Source organism: Leptosomus discolor, chromosome 13, assembly GCF_034619465.1.
Source record: "Leptosomus discolor isolate bLepDis1 chromosome 13, bLepDis1.hap2, whole genome shotgun sequence".
NCBI classification, from domain to species: Eukaryota; Metazoa; Chordata; class Aves; order Leptosomiformes; family Leptosomidae; genus Leptosomus; species Leptosomus discolor.
Window position 1 is genome coordinate 3200754 of NC_141403.1, and position 13255 is coordinate 3214008.

The window sequence follows — 13255 nt, forward strand, 5'->3', positions numbered from 1 at the left end:
AGTGAAAAAGTATTTCTGATCCATAAGTTGCATTCTGGGAAGCTGCCCGTGCATGATACTAGAAAGCAAGTACCATATATACCCAGAACAAACTCCTTGGGCTGAGGACAAACTGCTCAACCAAAAATCAAGTAAGGAAGCATGCAAACAAACAAAAAAAATATGGGAAGACATATGTATACATTCCTTAATAGTTATAAAACAAAATGAAGAGATTCTCGAATGCAAGTGGTCAGACAAAATGGGAGTATTTCACTAAACTTGGGTAAAAAGCTGCTGCTTCACCAGCCTGACTAATGGGGGGAGACGAAGGAACAGGAAGAACATGTGCACCCACAGGTGCAAAAGAAATAAGCAGGTTTTGCCAGCAACTTCAGTGCCTGCATTTTGATCCTGTGATTTGATATTGCACTGTAGATCAATAGAGAAGCATTTGCCAAAATTTAAATAGGCACAGAAAAGTGGAATAACAGACAGACGGGATCACGGGGAAGTCTGACAGCAACTAAATTCGTTCAAGGCAACTCTCTGGGAAAAAGAAATAAAATAAAATAAAAAGAATATAGATATTTGCTCATGTATGGAAGAACAGTCCATCCATTCTTTCAAGGTGACAGATTTGAAAAATCCAGGAATATGAAGACAGTTTCCAGACTACAAAGCTGTGATCGCCTAGAATAGAAAAAACTCAGTCTTTGGTGGGGAAAAGGGAGGCAGCAATTAAACTAAAACCAAGTAGACAAATGTATTTTAAGGCATAATCATTTCCCTGACAGAAAAGCACGGAATGATGCTACACGGGCAACTGCAAGCATTTCGGACATTACTGATCTCAGACCTGTAGCTGAAGAGGCACACGCTGCTCACAAAAACGAGTGCCTTCTCACTCTGCAAGACCCAGGCACTACTCTACGATCAAACTTTTAAATGAATACTGAATAGACCTTCTTCTGTTTGTTTATGGAGAGAAAAAGGTTGCAATTCTCAAGAAACTTCACACAGTCAAGTATTCAGAACTACAGAAGTCATAGTTCTCTTTTGAAAGCATGAAGACAAGCTTTCAAACCTCTAACAGCTTTTCAGATCATTTTTTAAGGAAAAAAAAAAAAAAAACACAAAACAAACCCAAAACTTGGGTACCAGGGGGTTAAATGTGTGCGTTGTTTTTTACCTTGATTTTCTTCTGAGGACATACATTAATTGTTTACCAGCCCATAGACACCTGGCAGCCTGCCTCTCTCAAAAGCACTGCATTCATGCCCTGTTCTCTAGAAGTTATATTCAGTTGTACAACACAAAAGCCCCAGGAGAACTACGTGATAGCTGGGTGCCAGGTTAAGCTTAAAGCAAAACACAAATTAAAATGCAAAACGCATTTCATATCAGGGAGTGGTGTACCTGTTGGCTGGAAAGGACTCACCTAAGTAAGTTCCCTACTCCACAGCAGTGTCCCTCCCCGTCTTAGATCTCACACCCCTCTTTGAACTTAAAAATTACCCCATCAGAGCTCTACTGCTCCATTTACACAGAAGAACAGGCATAGCTCTCCCAGACACCACCCACTGTTCCCAGGAAGGCAAAGCCCCAGACAAAGGGCTCTTTGTCCAACACCACCTTCCTTGACCCTCAGAGAGCATTAAATTGCACTTGAGGGAGTGAAGAGTAGACTCTTGAACATAAGACAAGGAAGCACCCCCTCTGTCCCCAAAGTTGGCAGCAGATACCATAAAGCTGCCAAGCAAAGGACATTTGCCAGTCTCATGCTCGCTCTTCTCTCCAAGGCCACCACGAGAGCCGTACAGCGTCCTTACAGAACTACAAGCAACTAAGAGTGCTCAGTATGGCCAAAATAAAAATCCAAGCTCTTCCAGATCTTGGATGCATCGGGTTCGGGGTGGGTACTGAGCAACAGCAGCTGCTGTCATGATCTCAAGACCACTAGGAGATGACTAAGTCACACCATACTTCAGCGCTCTCCTTGGACATGTCTGACTATGCCGGAGCGGGCAGCAAGCAGGAGGCCTGCTGGGACTGCAGAGCTGTGTCTCAGAAGCAGGCATGCCTTTGGACACGAGAAAGAAGCTTCTGCAGCCGCACGTTGCAAAACCTCAGGGAGCTCTCCCGCTCCACCGCTGCAAAGGCAAGTTCACTCTTGAGAAGACCTGCAGAGAGCGTCTTCCTCGGCGTTAGCTGGACGCAGCGAGCAACAGGCCCATCAGGCACCGCTCCATGATTAACACATCAAACCAGTAGAAACAGGTTTCAGTAGGACGTTCGCTGTGCACCAGTTCTAATACCAGAGAAGGGACTTCTGACTCATTCCCACCCGGCAAGCCACCTGGGGAAGGTTCACATGACAAGGTTTTTTTATATTTCCTCATTTAAAAGGCATTAAGAAAGCTATCAGCACACTTAGGTAAGCCACCTGACAGGGCACCAGCGATTACCCTGTACTAGCAATTGCACACCTTCTCGACGTGGCGGGGAGGTGTGAGCTCACACTAAGGTATTTCCAACACCCCGGATGCGTTAGCGCGGCACACCCTGGAATGGGGTGTTACTTTTATGAAGACATTAGAAAGTATTTTCTTTGTTAGTTGCCTCCTATGAGCGCACAGAAGGCAGCAGTGACACAAGAGGGATTCCTGCCAAACCCTGGGCAAAGCTGAGCAGAAGCTTAAAGAAAAAGAAAAGGTAGGGGTTTGGATTTTTTGCCTTTTTTTTTTTTTTTTTTTTAAAAAAAACCTCATCTCAAAGGAACAGCTTTGCTTTCAGAATGGAAAAAACCTCTCAAATGGACAGGAAACCTCTCAAATGGACAGGAGAGCAAATGAACCATCAGTTGCAACAACAGAGATACGGCCCTAAATAACAACAGTAAATGTCCAGTTATGATCTGATTAAATGTGGGAGTATTTGAAGCAAAATAACCTAGACGCTGCCAACCCATCCCAAAGTACTTTTTCTTCCATTGCATACACTCACCCATACTAGCATGGGCTTTGGAAGGAAAGGCTACGCTGTGTAGGTCGGGGTATGCACACAACGTGGGTCACTCCACAGCCCTCTGTGCTGGTTTTCCTGTACGGCGAATTTTAAGCAACCACATCCAAATTCATCGACTTTCAAACCGGTAATCTGCACACATAAGGACTCGTGGCCACGTAGCACAGGCATTTACAACAGATTGAACCTGGGTAGTTAAGAGTCCGAGCAGACCTCTGCGGCTTGAGCTGATGAATCCTCAAAACTGCTTTTGATAGTTTTGAGCTATACAGCCCTGGAGGGTAACACAAGAAGGCACAGGCAACATCCAAGGGCCACAGCGTTCAAACCTCCAGAGAGTGTCTTCAGTGCCTTTCAGTTATCACAGAACACGTTTGAGACGTGGTCCTCAGCACCCCTGGGACACATCTTCCTGCACAGGTACCTCTGCAGAGGAACGAGAGGCGTTCCTCTTGACAAGCGGCACCACAGTGAAGGCTAATTCTGCAAGATACCAACATGCCCTATATCTTCCACGTTCAGATCATAAAACAGTATTTTCCAGAGGCTACTAAGGGAGACATTTATCAAGGTAAAGATTACAGTGCGGCCAAAGCCAAAACTAGCAGTAATATTTCATATCAGCTGAAGGGTACGGATGATACACACTTGCTTTTAGAGCTGAAAATTAGTATTAAGAACATCATAGTACCAGGAGCAACGTAAAACTAGTTCAGACAGAAAGCTGGTAAGACCTTCCTGTAGTGTGAATTGTGTACCTGAGGAAAGGACACCAACGCAATGTCCGTTGTGATGGTTTACCTCGGACTCTTGCGAAGTCCAGTCTCCCACGCCGAGACAGGGCGCTCTCAGAACAGTAGTTTTGATCTGCTTTCCATTCTATACGCATGTGAAGACGTCTTTTGTTTTAGGAGCCAGAAACACATTAGCCATTTGGTTTTAATTACATGAAAATTGAACTCAATCCTACATTAACTTTAACTTTTACTCTAAAGAGAAGCAGACTGGAAAGAGTATTCAAGAGGGAATGGTTAGACTAATAACTGTCATATATGACTCTTCTTTGACAGCAACAGCAAAAATTAACCATGTCAGCCATCCTCAACAGGAACAACTGGGGTAGCAGTCTCCCCGTAGGGAAAGGGCCATCAGTAGGACTGCAGAACTCAGGTCCTGTTAATGAGATTTCACTTAAATGCAAAATACAGCATTTTCCTTCTTTAATAAGATTTTATTATATTTAGATTTAATAAGTGTATCAAAACCTGATTTAGCAAGTAGCAAAATAAGATTTACTTTATACTCATATTTATATATGTAAGTGATGACTTTGTCATACTTAAGCCCATAATCTCAGGAGAATAACATCAGTTTCAACTTCCCTTCCTGATCAACCGCCGCAGCCAAAATCATACTGCAATTTGCTACATTAAAATTCTGCTACGGGTTAAAAAAATATAAATTATTCCATTAAAGCCGAAAGAAACCTAGAAAATAATTTTAATGACCTCTTATGTTTCATCTCTAAGGGTCATTCTGGTAGGCAGTTCATCTTCCTTGACAGAAGTTTAAAGTTAAAGCATGCCAGTAGTCAGTCCTATAATCCAAAATTTATACAGCAATACAGTTTACAAACATTTGCCTACGAGGACACAAAATCCCTCCTTTAAAACAGCCCCATATAAACGTTCTGCCAACTGTTCTAGCTGTGCTTTCTGTAAAGAGGGAAAGCTCTCTCTGTGCCAGCCACCTCCGGCAGCAATCGCCACCCGACGGCTCTGCCTTTCGGTAGCAGCCCGTCCTCCTCCGAAAGGTAACGATTCTGGAGCGCTCCCACCTCCCGGCCTCCCCAGAGCTCCCAGCAGAGCAGCTGCCCCAGCTGGCTCCACAGCTAGCAGCATAACTGGGTCAGGTCAGCGCCCAGCAAGTCTCCCCGGGGCAGCCGCGTTAAACTTCGCCTCTAGCGCGGGGCTCAGGGTCCCAAAAGCAGCGAACGCGAGGCACCGCACCAGGCGGCGCTGGAAGCGCGCTCGGTGTTAGCTTCGAGAGCTCTGGATGGCACGCCGCAGCAGCCTAAATTAATCTTTAGGGCATGGGCAAGGTCTCTAAATGCATTTAAACGTTAGCACCCAAGCAGCAGACCGCAGTGCTTTGCGAACTAAACCTTCCCCCTGCTTAGACTCAGCGCTCCTTTCTTGGAGGCGAGCCCATCGGGTACTGCAAGTCCCGCTGACCATTTTTGTGACGTTCCTCGGGCAGCATCGGAGCCTGTCGCATACTCGGTAACTGCCCTCCCTCCATGGCAGCTCCTGAACTTTCACGTATTTTCATCTCATTAACGAGGGGTTTATGGCAGGGAACTTTCTGGACTTCTTTGACACCAAAACGTGTTCCGTCAATTAAGCGCACACTCTCTTCCTGCATTAACACAAGGCAGGAAGAAAAGCACATTGATGCTTCTGCGGTACCTTAGGGGACAGATTTTGATTTCGCTGGTATCTGTGTAAATTTAAGCTGTGAATGAATGGAAGTATGAAGAGTCAGGAACCCTGCTTAGCGGACCTTTATTAATTTCTTTAGAAGTTAAGAATGAAGCTTTAGTAAACCCCTTAATATCCAATCTTCTTTCATGCCAATAACCATTTTATCTTCTGTTCTCCTTCTCCCAGGAACCACAGTGAGGATTTTAAAATGCGCCATTCGGTTTGAAGGAAGTGAAGAGTTTATCTGGCCACAGCACTGAAGCTTATGCAGCCAGGAGGTGTAAAAAAAATTGATGTTACTAAGCATAAGAACTAGAAACTGTTTATACTAAGAAAGTTAAATTCAGAGAGTTTTACAGCCACGCATATTATTACACTGTATGCCACCAGACCAAAGCTTTTAAACACATCTTAAAAAAAATAAATTAACCTTCCAGAAGTGGACACAAAGGAGAAACAGTACGGAAGAAGGCAACTGGTTTAAGTTTCGTCACTGCCATAGGGTGCATCACTGCAGCTGCAGCACAGCTGGGACTGAAATAAAACATTTCAGTCAGCTCTTGTACAACTCGGCACACCCTCACGTTTTAAGGGAGACCATAAGAGAGCCGAGTGGATCACTCAGTTGACAACTGGCTATACAGAAGACCAAATAAAACACTAAGCCCACGTCTTTGCTTCACAGCCATGGCTCTTTCAGTTCATGCTTTCCAGCTTCTTAAATGTTTTCTATCTACTGCAGTAAGACAAGCACTCCCCAATCATAGTATTGTTCTGTTCAGCTTGTAAATAAGGACACTAAGCAGCAGGAAACAGTATTAAAAATAATTTCCTAGGAAAGTAAAAGTAATTTAAAATCGTAAAATAAATATGGGTTAGTTGTATCATATCTGCTTGGAACAACAGTATTACTGCATCACCCAAAAAGGTAGAGAGTGACAAGGAACTACTGAGGAGCATCACTGCAAACCAGCAGTATTATCACAAAGGGTCCCTGACTTTTAGCATAGAAATATTAAAAAAAATCCCCTACAGCTTGAGTATGCAACAAAGTGCAAAACCCCTTCAATCTTCGGCCGAACTATTTCAAGACATTTTCAAACTTTCACACTTTTCTCACCACATTCACAGATGAGAAGTACTGGTAACTCATTATACTCAAATTGAAACCAATTCTTCTACGTAGCTGTGTGTTCTGTCAACGGGCTGCCCACTGAAATACGTCTATTTAGTAGCCCTGGCAATAAGTCAGTACCTCTTGTGCTCTGTAACGTCATTAAAAAGTTAAGTCACAGACACCAGCATCAGAGGCTTAGCTCCACTCTGTCAAATAAAGTGATCAGTGTAAGCGGTAGGCAATTCATTCACTTTGAATTTCTATTTTAGGTCAACAATAGCTTTACCTGCATAATGTACAGGGATTTCTATCTTTGGCCCTATGACGTAGTGACCCTCCTCCAGACTGTGAGCTGTAATTGTTGTCCACTGCCGACATGAATGAATCAGAAGATAATCGCTCTCTCGAAGGCCTTCTACAGTTTCTCCTGCAAAACAGACGTAGTTTTTTTTTAAAAAAAAAAAAATTAAAAAAAAATCACACTTATTGCATGAAGAATTACAAAAACTTCACGACAAGCATTTTAATCTTATTGCTGTTTATTTTTTCAGACATTTTGATATTTAAAAATACAGTTAAGTAAATTTCAATTCTACACAGTATTCGGTTTTGCAATTAAGCACTTGACCTTACAGAAAACAAATATAAAACAAAACAACTCAGTGCATGAACACAATACCACAGAGTTGTAATCCAGATTACTCAGCAGTGGCTCTGGGGTTCCTTTTTCAGGTTTCTGCACAGACAGACTTTTCATATCTCTATTTATGTCTGCCTATCTCACTTAATACGAATACTTGAGAACTTTTTTGATTTTTAAATAAAGGGGAAAAAAGTACATTTTCATACGTTGAAAGGTAAGCATCACACTACCCTACAGCCACCTGAAGCCAAATCTTGTTCATTGCTATGAAGTAATTTGGTACCACACACGCAGAAACACAGATTTCAGCTTTGTCATTCTATCCCTTTGAAAGCCACTGCTTAATTAGTTATTCCTATGTCTGTAAACTTAATCCTGCCTCTTAATGAGGAGAAAAATAAAAATAAAAAAAATTTAACACACACCGAAGTCCTCTCTCAGAGAGAAATTCAACAAGAAGCCCCCGAGGTAACATCCAGCTCATCTTTGTAATGCCCCCTCTCATACTCTTGTACTCTGGCATCTGTCAAATCCATCCCAAACACAGCCAGAGACCCAGCTCTCCTTTCTTCCCCTGTCCCTACCAAATCCTCTGCATTTCTGCCGAGTGCTCTCCCCTCCTCCACCGGTTGCAGTGCCTGAGCAGTGCTTTGCTTGGCTTTCCAGCAATTGCAAGAGCCACATTAGGCTACTCCAAGTGCCAGCTCTACATCTCGAGCACGATACATGAACAAAATCTCTTAGAGCAGGGCGTACCGTGTCAGACTGCTCTTACATACCTGCAGTCCTGCTCCATGTGCATCTGCATTAAACAGACAGAAAACAGCCTTTCTCAAGGTGTCTCTACAGCAGCCATGTGAACTTTCAGGAACACTTAGACGACACTAAACATGCGCCAAGAATAATGAAGCTTTACATTTCATTGTCCTTCTCTCCCATCAGCCCTCTGCAGTTACAGCCAAAAATAAAGCAAGTAGTTTAGCCCTGGAATCAAGTTTGGGCAAAACCCATTCCCTTCAGCTACTAAAACAAACTGCACTTTCTCTTCACTGTCCTCTGATATTCTTAAGAGTCAGAGGAGAATATGACTTTCCTCATCCCGGGGCAGCAGACATTTCCCCTGTTCGATCTCTGCAGAGGAGAGATACTTTCCATTCAGCTTTGGTTTTTTTTTTGCCCACACCAGGCAATCTTTCCCACCGTAGGCAACAGCTACTACACACCCCATTCCTGCCTGATTTCATGCTCCCATTCTATCAGAAAGCACCCTCCTACACGATTCAAAACGCAGCAACTGGTGTGTGTGAGAACTGTTAAGATTTTAAATCAGAAGAGACCATTACGACCACATGCTCTGACGCTCTCTGGCCACAGGATTCTGCTTGTTTCCTCCAGAAACTTGAATTTGGCTAAACAAAAGGAGAGAGCTGCCCCAACCCGCAGAGTTCGAGGGATGGACTTCCCAGGGTCTGCTGTCCCATGGCCTGTTAAAAAAAAAGTTCCTGTTTTGCACATTTGGGGCTATAACTTACAACTGTGGATAAACTGCTGTTATGGGGGTTTAGAGGGGGAAAAAAACCCCCTATATATATATATATATAATTATATAAAAATCCAAAGTTATACAGAACTCCTTCGTAACAGCTATTCTTTCTTCTACGAAGGTACTATTTCCAAATTTCCTTCTTCACAGCACAGGAAGTAGCTTCCAGGGAAGCAGGACATTTCAAGAGCTGGTTCCCAAGCGCGTGCCCCTCGGCAGCCCAGCCGGGCAGACAGGCTGCTTAACACCAGTTCCTGCTCCCTGGGAAGCACCACCCCTCCACCCACAGTGCGCTGGGAGAAGGGACCTCGGAAAGCCTCGGGAAGAGTGGCAAAACTGCCATGCAGCACCAGGTAACTCTTTGCTCGCATCCGTATCTTGAAGGAAATTCAGATACATTTGCTAGAGAAGCCATGCACCCGCTAAATTTTACCAAATCATCTGACCTTGAGCATCTCCTGTTTCCTGCTCACAGGGCAACTCCTAATGCATGTAAAAATTATCTTCGGCTTGCTGCAACAGAGGTTTACGATTTCAGGGGAAAACACAATAGCAGTAATAATATATGGTGTCACTCGAAACTCATGTTTCAGTTCAGTTACGCTCATGCTTTCTATAATCGATGGCAACAAGTAATTATGGCAACAAGTAATTATTCCATCCCACAACAAAATAAAACCAATGACATCTAAGGGAAGAACTAGTATTTTACTAGTTTCACTGACAGAGGCAAACAAATTCTGAAGAAAACACAAAGCATCTCTGGTATGCTTTTCCTCTGCCTTACAACCTGCAGGTATAATTTCACAACGTCACCTAAAGGAAGGCTGGATTCTACATCCAGGATTGCAGGGAAATAATTACAGTATGGGTCACCCTCAAAGAGACTGAGAAAGATATTCTCAGGAAAATAGAGACACCTATTATGAAAAGGTGCTTCCATTCATGGCTCACATGCCACAATCTAGTTACTCCACTAGAACTGGGTGGGACAGGCGAGTGTGAAAAGAGATTACTAAGGCAGGCCCAAGAGCGACTACGTAATTAAGTCTGCAGCTGGAAGTAGCTGTATTTTTTAAACAGAACCTTGGAAACCACAATTCTTGTTACACCAATTACTTGATCCAACCGATTAAATCGGCAACGAACGCCGTGCTTTGCCACGGGAGACTGAGCCGAGGAGAGAAGGCGGAGAGGACGCGATGGGGAGTTCAGGGTCCCTCCGGCTCCTCCATAACAGGCAGCCCTGTCCTTACCAAGCCCTGACCTTCCCTAACCATGGGCGAGCTGGATTCCTGGGGTTGCTTTATAGAAAGAGGCTCCTTGTCACCAAAGGGATCAATGGACTCACAGAAGCACCTGGCTAACGATGGCCTCCGCGCGACGGGAGGAAGGACAAGGAAGGGTCAAACGTGGCCGAGGCCAACAGAACACGGCGATACAAACTCTCTTCTGTTTTCTTCTCATCTGTCTCCCCTCGTAAGCCTTGCTCGCTGCCTTTAGAGCGGTTTCCTCCCGCAGAGGACGACCTTTCAGGCAGGAGACACCTCTGACTAGCTACACAACTCAGCTCCCAGCCCGAGCACGGCCCAGACTCAGCCCCTTACGCTTCCTTCAGCCAACCGTACCTTGCGAAACAGCCACGCGTATCCAATCTGATCTCTTCCCCTGCCTCAGTAACACGGGTTACGCAAGCTTTTCATTAATCAGATTTTAACTATGTGGGAGAGAACTCGGCAGTCCTCGCATCCCCCAGCTACGCAACTCTGTTCTCACCTCTTCAACATACTCCTACACTGCTGCTTGCACAAAAAGCAGACGCCATGAGAACACAGGCCACTCATCTTTAGTAACAGTTTTGTCTCTTATGATCAAATATGGATTAGCTCTATCTTCTCACCCGCTCCTCCCCACCCCACATGCCTGCAATATAATTAAACCACTACAAAGAACCTACAAGCAAATACTTGTGTTGGTTTTTTTCCCCCAAATAAAAGTCAGAGAAGCAGTGAACTATCACATGCAATTCCCCACCCTTCCCCACGTTGCCTACCTCTTTCAAAAATATGAGTCAAGTTTATTCATAATAATGCCCGAGACCAAGAAACCCACGATTCGCTAACAGCACCTAAACCCTAAATAAAGCGTCAACACCCGTCCTTGCCTGACAAGAAAAGCCTCACACCTCCGAACTCAGAAGTTAGCCGGTATGTTCCTACACAAGCTGTCCTCCTATACGCACTCTGAGCACGACCAATATTTGGGCTACTTCATCATGCAACACCAAAGCAGCACTGCAACAGCTATCCATGTGTTCATTGCAAATAAAACGCATTACCATTTTGTAATTACACGGTCCATTTCCATACAATTCCTAAAACCCACAAATACTGCAAAGCCCACCCTTGTGGAAGGGCAATTGCAGAGGGAACGCTGACCACGAAAGGAAAACTGTTCACATGTTGATACGGTTAAAAAAAGGGTAATCGCTAAATCAAGAGTCCCATGCTCATTAAATACCACCTACATTAAATGCCAATACTTCTTTAATAATTCTTTCCAGTTCCAAAACTGGATCATCTGCATTTGGCAAATCTTGGCTCTGTCACTGTAAACGCTCCAATCTCAAAGGAACAGTTAACAACTGTAGCAAAACTGGGAGCAGGATACCTCGATCTACACGTTTGAGATGAATTTCTGTTTTCACTCCCAGTTTTTAAGAACGAGGTGAGACAACAGAGGTTGGCTACGCACAGGAAGAGAGTTTATACATGGCAATGCTGCAGCAGAAAGGGAAACTCATTTCTTTTGAGGCAGGCACTGACCTCCCTGCAGGCAGTTACCACCGCTTACCTTCTAAAGACACACACTTTTATTTCGTTTAGGATTTCACAATTTTCAAATGTCTGGTCTAAAGCCTCAGGAGTAGAACTGAAGACCATGCCAGTTTTGAAGGGTCTAAGCACTCCCACCTCCCCTTTGCTTCCTTCTGGATCAACAATTAAAGCTCAGGCCATTACAGTCCATAAAAGAAAATTCACACAGATTCCACGTATTCTGGTTTGCCAAAGCCAGCAATGACTTTTCAACACCAACCACTAAAGAAAAATCATGAAACAAATGGGAAAAAAAAAAAAACAAACAACCAAAACCAACTTTTAAGTTTCTCCTCCTAGAATTCAGAAACTAACGTTCAAGTCACTGCAAAATGGGCAGACCAACATGACTCATTCACTCACAGAAACTGCACTGCTAAAAATAAGCAGTGATCTACAGGAATATAAACGTTTTATAATGCCACACACTTTGTCATCTTGGCTAAGAGTCTGCATCACTGCCTTAAAGCATAAGCTTTGCATCTGGAGACATTAAAACAGTAGGTAACCAACGATTCAGAGAAAGAGAAGAAGTCGCATGCAAGGTTCCAGCAACGTAACAGATACCACTTACACGCGCCAGATGAACTAGATACCATCTCCTCCTGCCAGGAAGAGGGTTACAGAGACATTCCTCTCATCTCATTCATCACAGAAGACTGCAAAGTGAGCTTAATGCTGTCCCTTGCACATCAGTTCAAGCATGCAGGATTTGCTCTTCCTGGAACAAAAAGGCTTACAGAAAAGAGCTAGGAGCTCATGAGACATTTAAGATGGCTTTCGTGAAATAGCTGATGAAGAAGATGCCTGCGAAACCCCAGGGAGAACTCATCAAGACTTTGGGCCATGTGTTTTCATTAAGCCTGAACACCATCTGCATGCAAGGTAACAGATGCCGCACAATTAAGTGCATCACCCAGCCTGCCTTGGTCAGTTAAGTAGGTGGTGAGTTTAATTATTCCATCTAATGTTCCACAATCACATAACATATCATTACATAGGAAAATCTCAGCTGCATTAAAATTCATTCCAGTGTGTGCTCAGCCAGGTACCTACAAAACCACACAAACGAACAACTTCGACTTTATCCCCACTTGAACCTGCACTAACACTTGCTAGGAACGAAGGGTTAATTTGTGGAACAGCAAAAAGAAGTGTCTCTCTGGCCAGGTAAGCACATCTGCTGTGAAATAACTACAAAGAACTGTCACCACGTGGGTAGTGTTACAAGGGAGGAACCAAAGCTTATTTTGCAACAACTGGAAGCTAAGAGAAAGCAGAATGATCAGTAGCTGGAAAAAAGAAAGAAGTGAGGCTCTTATTTATCGTGCTACCGTCGCACCGAGGAGCCTTACTCACACGGTATCAGCTCCACTGGGCATGCAGCTTCACTGGGCCTTCCCTGGCTGAGGAGCCATGCATTAAGATACACCTTAACATTATCCTCCTGCATCATGAAAAACAAAGCACAGCCCCAGCCAGTATGAAATGAAGTTATAATCTGTTGTTTGGGGTTGTTTTTTTTTAATTAAAAAGAAAAAAAAAAAAAAGAAAAGAAAAAAAAGGATTATGGACTTTATGGGTTTG

At 43.8% G+C, this 13255-nt stretch overlaps 1 protein-coding gene across 1 annotated transcript in view; it reads right to left on the reverse strand.

Annotated features, from left to right (window-relative positions):
- The window catches only part of GAREM1 (GRB2 associated regulator of MAPK1 subtype 1), a 96851-nt gene that overhangs the window by 67457 nt on the left and 16139 nt on the right, over positions 1–13255 (reverse strand). The window contains exon 2 of the mRNA XM_086472659.1: positions 6893–7033. Within this exon, the coding sequence (XP_086328785.1) occupies positions 6893–7033 (141 nt within the window). The remainder of the gene's footprint in view (positions 1–6892; positions 7034–13255) is intronic.